This window comes from Saccostrea echinata, unplaced genomic scaffold, assembly GCF_033153115.1.
Source record: "Saccostrea echinata isolate AGI-Se365-2 ecotype Australia unplaced genomic scaffold, CSIRO_AGI_Sech_v1 ptg000142l, whole genome shotgun sequence".
NCBI lineage: Eukaryota > Metazoa > Mollusca > Bivalvia > Ostreida > Ostreidae > Saccostrea > Saccostrea echinata.
In genome coordinates, this window is record NW_026889891.1 from 62,818 (window position 1) to 73,115 (window position 10,298).

Below are 10,298 nucleotides of genomic sequence, written 5' to 3' on the forward strand. Positions count from 1 at the left end.
CATTTTATCTTAAATTTAGTTGTTGTGCACATGCATCTTTGTTGATTAATTTCAATGAGCACAGCACTGAGCAGTTGTACATGTATTTAAAATTTAGATCTACACTATAATTTAGATCTACAGTATAATTAAGATCTATAATTTTATGAGCCCTCCTTTCAGGGTGACACTCGCACATATTAACTTACTCGGTACTGTAAATCTAGTTCCACATAATTATGTAGTTTAAATTTCATTGTTAAAATTCTGTATTCATGAGAAAAAGTTTAGTGACCAAAGTTATATATTTAGTAGGGTTGCATTAAAATCCTGTAAGTAAACATTCTGGTTTTAGCATTAGGAATTTTTTATTAAATGTAAAAATTACAAGAAAATTGACAAGAAATTTCCCGTTAATTTTCCAATTCCATCACCTTGATGGACAAAATTGATTTTTTTTTTTTAATAATATTTCAAAAGGATTTCCCATTTCATATTTCTTTATTGTACTTTCTTATTTATTTATTCATTCAATCATTAATTTATTCTTATACAATTGGATTAAAAGTCATGCAGATTAATCATGTTAATTGAAATGTGAAGGGAAAAAAATCATATCAAACAATAAAATTTTGTTGTAAGAGACCAGAAGTCGCTTAAGTGGCCATAGCTTGAGAATCTCGCGATACTCGGGTGATTGTCATGGCCCATGAGCCTCGCATTAAAAAGTTCTCAATTATAATTAGGATTATCCCCCTTTACGAGCTCTCGCCTTTCAAAAGAGAACGTTTGGTCATTTTGCCAAGGTGCAATATTTGTATAAATATGGCGGACCAAGTGCTTTCTTACGGCTAGTGTACAGCTCATGAATGAAAAACATTTCTTTTTGTGATCTAGGACAGTAGAACATATTAACTTGATAATGTAGGACAATATGTGATTCTCTTTTCACATTTCTTTAATGGTAAGTGTAACAACCTTTGAAAATGAGAGGATAATAGAATTGGTTTGTTCCCGTTTTGCACACATTTGAATTTCAGGTATTGAAAAAATGTGTGCAAAACGGGAATTTGTCTAGGTAAGATAATTACTTAATTGCTATAGTCTATACCATAGTTGTGAATTTGGAGTAAGAGATTCTACGGAAAGAATAGGAAGAAAAAATGTTAATTTTGCACTTGATATTTTGACTTATTTCTTGAAGAAATCATTTTAAAACATAAAAAAATAACACAAAACAATAATTATATTCACATGATACTAACTAGACAGGTTGATTTAAGATTGAATTCAGTTACTTATTCATTTTATCTTTATGAAATAAAGAAACATGGTGAAATGCGATAGGGACATTTGTCTAAACTACCAACTTCATCTTCGGTTGGATAAGTAAAATTCTCATAATGTATTCCCTTAAATATTTATTATAATGCATTGGTAAAATACAGGTAATTCCAGTTAAACAGGTCTAGGAAAATCACTAGCTATATAGCTAAATCTACCTATATAGCTTTATTTACCTATATAATATAGCTTTATTTAGCTATTTCAGAGTAAATTTCTGTTTTATGAAAAGCAGACAAAAAGTCACATAATGAGGCAGTATTAGTTTTCAACTTTGAAATGGACTGAAAACAATTCACCAAAAACCCACTTTTAAAAATGTTTCTCCTTTTGTGCAATTGCAATCAAAGATCTAAAAGTTTTGGGGCTATGTATAACAGTTAATCTGTGAATAAGCAGCTACTTTAACAAAGAAAAGCAGTTTTGGTCAACAAGATAATTGATTGGTAATAATTCAGCACAATGCAAGGCAATCCCACTTAGTCATGCCTCATAGCACTTCCAGTAATGGACAGCTATCCAAACAATAGAGATGCATTTTTTGGTTAAAAAGTGTTTAAAAGAGGCAATGTTTTTACTATCTATGCCCTAGGTTGTTTTTATCAAACCTTTTTAAAAAATATCAGCCATAATTTTCATGCGACTTTTTGTTTGCTTTTCATAAAACAGAAACTTATTCTAAAATAGCTAAATAAAGCTATATTATATAGGTAAATAAAGCTATATAGGTAAATTAAGCTATATAGCTAGATATAGTGATTTTCCTGCACCTGTTAAATCCTAGACGAAGATCAGACTATAGTTGCTATCAAAACATATTTCACACCTATTGTTCTATACCTAATTATCAAATGTGTGCAAAACGGGAACACACCATAGAATTATAGAATGTGTCAAGTGGTCTACTCTCAGCAGGTCCAGCACAACCTCTTGATTTAGCTATATAGCTTGATTTAGCCATATAGCTTTATTAAGCTATTCAGAATAGCTTGATTTAGCTATTTTATCACACTTTTTTTCTTAAATTTGTTATTTTCTCAGCATGAACAAAAAAGTCGCAACTTGGTGCAGTGATAATATTCAACCTTGAACTCTTCTGAAAATAATGCATGTAAAAATCACTCATCAAATTACGTCTCCTTAAGAGACTTTGTACTCAAAGTTCTAAAAGTTTTGGGGCTATATTAAGCAATTGATACCCTTATTTCTTCATTGAAATTATAAAAGAGGCCAATTATGGTCAACAAGATAATTGATTGGTAATAATTCAGTACAATGAGAAGCAATTATACTTATCCACGCCTCAACACACACAAGGTGGTGTACAGTTACTCAAACAATGGAAATTCATCTTTTGCTTAAAAGTATTCAAATGCTGCAATGTTAGAACTATCTTTGATTTCGGTTGTTGTTTTGATAGTCCATAGTACAAGGCTCGGGGATAAAAAAACACACAACTCGTTGGATAAAAATCATATCCAACTACAAATCATGGGAGATCCTATATTTATACACTTGCGAGAAATGTCCATGAGTTTCACAACCTTCTCTTTTCATGAATATTTCTTGCCATGAATCAATTATTTAAACATGATTGTATTGATGCAGAAGGTTTCCTCAGTCATGAAAATTAAAATTACCGGTAATTGTTATGGATGGATTTCTAACCGACAAATCACAAATAATGTTGCTGTATGGTATCCAAGCAGAGATTTCCAAATAATCCATTTAGGGAACTTTATAGTGAAATTGATGCTGGTTAGATAGAGAAGTTTCAAATGAATAGGCCATTTTATATAAATCAGGCTATAGCTTTACAGTGTTTACTTGACTGAACATTACTGAACAAATCACTAGAATTGTTCCAAAATGAAAGTGAAAAGCTAAGAATCAACATTCATAATATATATGTTATTATTGCAATAATATATGGCCAAGTCTACATACTGAAGTGATAAACCATATATTATATCAGACTTGCAACAGTTAAAAATAAGTTTGAGCTTCAAGCACTTGTTTGGTCCAATACCTGTATCTAGTGAGATGGTTCCTCACTGCCTAATGGAAGCTATGCCATTGAAAATTTTAGGACCAGTAAAATGCAATTGATTGCAGAACTAAAAGAATGATTTTTAATCAATTGGCAATCTCGGTAAATCACTTAAGTATTAAGCTACTATATATTTTTCAGATTCATAATGCCTCTTCAATCAACACTTCACTGATTTAAATCTGCATGAAGAAAATGTCACATCGCTATCAGCATGACTCAAGATCACCCAGTGCTGTGTTTGTCCCTATGCCAGTGGACAGAGAGGCACTGGGGGAAAAGAAGATGGAGGCATTACAACAAGAGATAGCAAGGCTGGAGAATGACCAGATGAAGAGGAAGGAACTAATAAACAAATTATCAAACATGCAGAGGACTCAGAATAGAAATAAGAAAGAACAAGACAGACTACTGGTAGGTTGTGACTCGTTTGAATGGAGTACACACTACACAACATTGACTCATGTCAAATGCAGGTTGAATAATTATTAATTTTTTCTTGCAGTTGAACATTTTTTTTAAGGTTTTGAATAATATTTTTCTTCTTTTTAACAGAAAAAATACAATAAGAAGAACATGCTGACAGATGAAATAGAACGCTTGTATGGAGAGGACACGGGAAGAAAATTTGGTGAGACAAATATCCATTATTTGGAAAAAAAAATCACACCTTGTGAAAACTTCTTGTTCATAAAACTCTAAAATCAGATTCAATTTTCAAAAGAAGTGAACAATTTTAGTGATTTTTATTGATCTCGCCCTCATTTTATTTAGCAAAATCTCCCGCTAGCCCTCGAGTGATAGATACGGTGATGGCACAGAGAACAAAAGAATTCTCGCTAAAACAACAGGAAAAAGAACTGGAAACACAGTAAGAACATTTCTCTTTGATTTTCTACTTGGATAAAGATTGGTCTCTGGAGCTAAGGTCAAAGTCAAAGGGGTAGTTTTTTCACAAAAAAGGAAATTTTCATCCTTAGGTGATATTGGTATGGTTGACACATCTGTGGAATTTGAGATCTTTATTCAAAGGTCAAAGTCATGATGGTTTATTTTCGCATGAATACACCTTTTTATGGGACAAAAAAGTGAAAAACATCAATATATTGCAACACACAGATTTCATATTCACCAGTCAATTAAAAAGATACCTATAGATTTAAGGCCACTTGTTCAAAAGTCAAGGTCAATTACAAGATAAACATTAATATAAAACCTATTGCAAGGCTCTGTATTATGACTTTTTGTGTTTTCTAGTTTTCATGTAATTTTCTATGATTCAATTTTTCTTTGAGGGAACACGGGAATGTTACATAATATAATACAATGAACTTAAGATTTGCAATAAAAATAAATGAAGTTTAAAAAAATATTCTTTATATTTAACAATAACTCTATAAAAAATGCTAAGCAACAGAATTTGGAAGTAGAGGACAGATAAATATGCTCATACTATGCATCTTAAATCTTTACTGTCATGGGGATAGTTTTTGAAAGATTTAAAGAACAAAATCGATTAACACTTTATCTTTCATATATTTTAGATACTTGTTGAAGGAAAGAGAGAGATTACAGATGGCCAGGGACAGAATTCGAGAGCAGCGCTATGCTCTCCTCGGCACTGCTGGTAAGGATCAACCTCAGCTTGATGTAATATCTTTTTTAAAGGGAATGGGTTTGTATCGTCGATACGAGCCACCCTCACTCACTCCTCTACCATGGCAACGTCCACGTTACAAAAATGGAAAACGGGTCAGATATGTTGCTGTTCCGTTGTTCAAGAGTTGGTAATAGATGTGTAGGGAGTCTTCTGGTGTTGGTGCTATGTTTTAATTTATAACAATGTTGCATGATAACACTGCATGTTGTCTGTTGTCTTTGTTACTACTGCATGTTATTTGTTGTGTTGGGATGCTAGTATGGGAGTAGGGTTAATTAGTGCTTGACTGTGAGAACATTGACATACTTCATAATTGAGGTTGTGTGGTGCATGTTAAAAGACATTTTCACTCATATGCTGTGTAATTGGTAATTTCTGGTATTGTCCAATTTTAGCACATAATTAGTATTCAGTCAAAATTACTATGAATACTATTACAAAATACTCAAAAATCATGTACGGTTGAACTTCGGTATCTTGAACACTGATATCTCAAATACCATGTATATGTCGAAGTGATTTGGAAGTCCCAATCATTTTTTTCTTTATGTATTTTAACCTCAAATCCTCAAAATTTCGGATATCTCAAGGTTTCATCTCAGTCCCATCAAGTTTGAGATAACGAGATTTGACTGTATCTTTGTTGTTCCTATTTGATAAGATTGCAAAAATTATAAATGCAAAAACCATATGCTAACTGTTGAAAGATCAAATCACAGAAAAATTGAAACACAGGAATTATCCATTATGCACATAAATGTGTTATAGATTTTCTTGCCATATCTTAGCTTCTTGAGTCCATTATACATGTAGTGAGGTTTTGATAAGCTGTAAACATTACACATATTTTATGATGTGCAGAATTTTAAAAATGCAATATCTTTTTACACCCATAATTCACACTTTGGTGACTGGAATTGATTTTCGGGACATTCATTATCCACTGAATTTAAATTTACAAAATTCATATGATAGAAGATATCAGTATGCTCCATTATGAAGTACAGTCACATGCATGTTTGCCTTTTTACATGTAGACGAATCTTAAGGCAACTAGACCTTTTCATTTCCATTACTTGTACCTATTCATTGTTGATTTACGCAATAAAGTGCTAGAATTCCTCGTGTCTTATTTTATTTGCCAAGGAGTAAATCATCAATTTTGTTATTTGTGTTGGGAAAATAAAATAATTTGAGCCATAACCTTTTCATTTTGAAATTGAGATATCTATACATGTAGGTTATTAAAAGAGGATATTCTTTTCTATAGCAGAATTCATAATAATCAATAAATAGCATTACCAAGGGTATGTAGTCCAATAAAATTTTAAGGAGACATTTTGGTTCATTGTGGAAATGGACATGAACCCAATTTTATTTTTTACCCCTTATATTGGCTACATGCAGTTGTCAGTTTGGAAAGTTTTAATGTGGTGATATAAAAATGGAAAATTCTCAACAAAATATTTCTATCCAAGGAAAAATTGTCAATAACTTGAAATAGAATATAGACTGTCTAGCAAGAAAAAAAAAATTACAGTGTGTTTCATTTATATGTATTAAAGGTGGTTTAAATTGCCTCATTTATTGGTAAATTCTAATACGACTTTTATGTCCTTTCACAAAGAACTATTTTTCTTGAACTACGAACAAAATACTTCTGAATTCAATAATTAAATCTCGACTGTTGAGTAGATGCAAAATTCAGTTATCAATTGTAAGGATACCTTATAGAGTCATTTTCAATGCTCATTGAGAAAATAAAATTAAATGCCTTTGGTAAGAAATTTTCTTTTATAGTTTTGAATTTAAATCCAAGATGTATATAGGTTAGCATGCTATTGACAGAATCATTTCAAACTAGAAAAATCAATGATGTTGTGATCTAGGTCACTTGACTTGGGCTTTTATGCTTCTTTAAATATTTTATGAAGCAAAACAAAATGAAAAGATCACAAGGTTCCAACAATGTCTTAAACTTTCCCCTACATACCTACTTAAATATATTAGACCTAGTTAGGCATATACATAAAATGGGCTTGAAAAATTGTTCCATATTGTGCAGGGTACTGTGGTACCATCATTGTTTGAGGAGACCAATGATTGTGGATTTGATGGGTCACCCTTACCAACAAATTTACATCCTCATGAACAATAACTGTCAGTGTATCAGTTCAATAAATTCTCATTATGTAACTGCGTTAACCAAGAAATTACATGTCCACAAACCAGAAAAAAATTGCTTGCCTTCCAACATTGACCATTAGGAATTAAAATGATTACACAGTACTTGAATTTAATGTTAAGTATGATAATGAAGAAATTGAAAATACGAATAAATAATTGATTAATTGTATGTTTAAAGAAATTCAACTAGAAAATATACTCAACGTATTAAAAATATCTTTGAACTCAACATGTCTATACAGTTGTAAAAATACCCAGTTTCCTTAGGTATTGGAAACAATTAATAAGCAAATTAATCAATACATGTCAGAAATCTAAACTTTCATTTTAAACTGTCATCTCAAAGAGATCACTTTCTTGCTGAAAAGATCTTAATCAATATAAATTTTCTAATTACCAAGGAAAAAGATAATTTCAAAAATTTTATCAGTCATATAAAATCCAGGGGTCTTCTAATTTCATATCTGATAGAAGTAACAATTTTTATGAAGAGTTTTTTATCTATATAAGATTACAACATATTGTGTAAGAAGATTTATTGATCTTCTGGATGACGTAGATTTTTTTCTTAGTTTGCAAGTTACACTTCTAAATGAAGTAAAAATTTAAGCAAGGTTTTTTTTTTATTTTCTTAGTGTACAAAATTTCATTAGAGTCGACGTCACTGTGGTATTTTTTAAAAATTCTAAAAGAAGTTAAATAATAAACATGTGTCACAAATCAATCTTTGACGGTCAAATTCATATACGTAGTACTTATAGTGTATGTGTACTCTGAAATTTTTTTTTGTATGTTAACATCTTCATTCAGTGTTTGAGTTAGCTACATTTACTTGTTTAATAGCCATATGATTTTTTTAAGCGAACAAAATTTGTTTTTTCTATGATACTTTATCAGTCGAGTTTTTTGTTTTACAGACAGTGCCATGAGTGAGCCTGACTATCACTACCGATCATCAAAGATGGCTGAGGACTCAAGCAGGATGAGTATGCGAACCCCAAGACAGGAGAGCAGCAAGGTCCATAGCGTGGACTCATACGTCCAGCAAACTATTAATACACTACCTCAGACCATGGACAGGATAGCACAGCTCAGGTCAGATTAGGCAGAGTTATGAAAAATATCAGGCTGTTTTGTGATCCCTCTATTTAGCCTACATGTATAAAAGAGACAGCTAGAGACTATTTTCTTCATCTTCCTTTAAAGTGCTGATACCATTTAATAAGTATTAAAGTATTAAGACAGACAGACAACGTTCCCTTTTATTGTAAGAGATACAATTATACAAACAGTAAAATTGTATTTGTTATACAGAACTTGGTGCTGACTTTTGTCAATTGTTTTTCCCCCCAGACAACAGGTACAACAGCATTATGTGTCCTATGAGAAGCCTTACCGTGGGGAACTAGGGATACAGACCTACCAACCTCATCAGATGAAGGATTACTTCATGGTATACACAGCTATTATACTTCTCTTATACAAACATAACCAAACAAAAGTCTCCATTGTGTGGATGCTATACCCTGGGCATTGGTGTCCTAGGTTAAGGTTTTTGGAGCAAATTTATTTCAGAGTAACTTTGTACACTCTTTATTGATCAGAGTTGCCTGGATGATGTATCTAGTATGTTTCATTGTATCATTAATTTTTCAGATGCTTTATTTTTAGCCAATATTTTCCAGAAGAAAGGCCAGACTTATGTTATTGGAGTAGGTTTGAGTTTTGGAGCAGGTTAAGGTTTTAGAGGTCTCATTCACAAGTATTACTACTGGTACATGCCCTATAGTGGCTAAACTTGTGTGGATGATGCATCTAAGGATGCACACTACCAGACTTGTTTTGGATGCTGGATCTGACCTACATTTTTTGGATAAGTGAACAGGTTAAAGTTTTCAGAGCAGGCCCATTCCCAAGTAACTACAAGCCTTACCTGAACCAAATTTATATGGGTAATGAAGCTGGATCTGACGTACATTTTCTGAATGATTGAACAGTTTGAGGTTTTGTAGCAGGTTCATTCCTAGGTAACTACAAGCCCTGCCAATGCCAGACTTGCATAGATGTTGTATATTGGGATACTTTACTTACATATAGATAACATTCATTAAGGAGATCGATATAGCTGTAATCTTTGATTACCTAAGTTTTATCCTAATTTTTAGGTAAGGGGTATTGTGGATGACCTAGTCAATGATTTCCTAGACGTGTACTTCCCAGAGGCAGTACCTATGGTTGAAAAAGAGGCTTACTTGTAAGTACCCATCCTGTTTTCATTTTACTTTAAGCATATTGTTTTACCTTAATTGAGTATCTGGGGAGTTAGATTAATGTTTTTGTTTGTACACACAGTGCCACTATTGAACAGAGGAAGAGAGAAAGACAACAGAAACTGCAGTCGGTTGCCGAGAGGAAGGCTGTACAACTAGTGATGGAGAATATTGTTCTGGATGTAAGGAAATTTTAATTCGATCTCGGTCTAATCAGCATGAAGACATGAATTAAAGCATAAGAGAAAATTTCATCTTTGTTAATAATTATGGAAGTGAGGTGATGTCAGTCTCATATTTTTATATCAGCATCCAATGAAAGGCACCTTCTTCTTATCATTTGTCAAATAGCAAATGGATATCGCAAAATCAGAGGAAGATGGTACTTGCAGTACAAGTACTTATGGTACTTTGATTTTTTTGCCTCTAGGTGACTGGAGAGATGTGTTTGGAGGTAGCCCAGGAAGACCAACATGCTGAGGGAACTATTAGGAACATTGTTGATATGACAATCATGAACAGAGCAGAGGTTTGTTTATTTATAAACACTCAACTGTTTTTTTTTTCTTTGGTAGTATTTTGGATTCTTTTTTCAGCAGTACACAGTTGAACTTTGGTATCTTGATCACAGATATCTCGAATACCATGGATATGTCGAAGTGATTTGGAAGTCCCACCTACTTATTCTTTAAGTATTTTACTCTGGATATCTCAAATCCTTGGATATCTCGAAGTTTTTTCTCGGCCCCATTGAGTTCAAGATAACTGGGTTTGACTGTAATTGAAAACAAATATGGGTAAATGATTT

General features: G+C 32.3%; 1 protein-coding gene across 1 annotated transcript; it reads left to right on the forward strand.

Moving 5' to 3' along the window:
* Positions 1-855: 855 nt before the first annotated feature.
* LOC133177425 (uncharacterized) lies at positions 856-10,019 on the forward strand (the record flags this gene model as incomplete). Its single annotated transcript, XM_061312465.1, has 10 exons — positions 856-943; positions 3,515-3,787; positions 3,929-4,004; positions 4,148-4,244; positions 4,918-5,000; positions 8,138-8,315; positions 8,574-8,673; positions 9,386-9,474; positions 9,573-9,672; positions 9,921-10,019. Coding segments are annotated over exons 2-10 (1,050 nt in total), but the record flags the coding sequence as incomplete, so codon positions are not given.
* Positions 10,020-10,298: the final 279 nt, after the last annotated feature.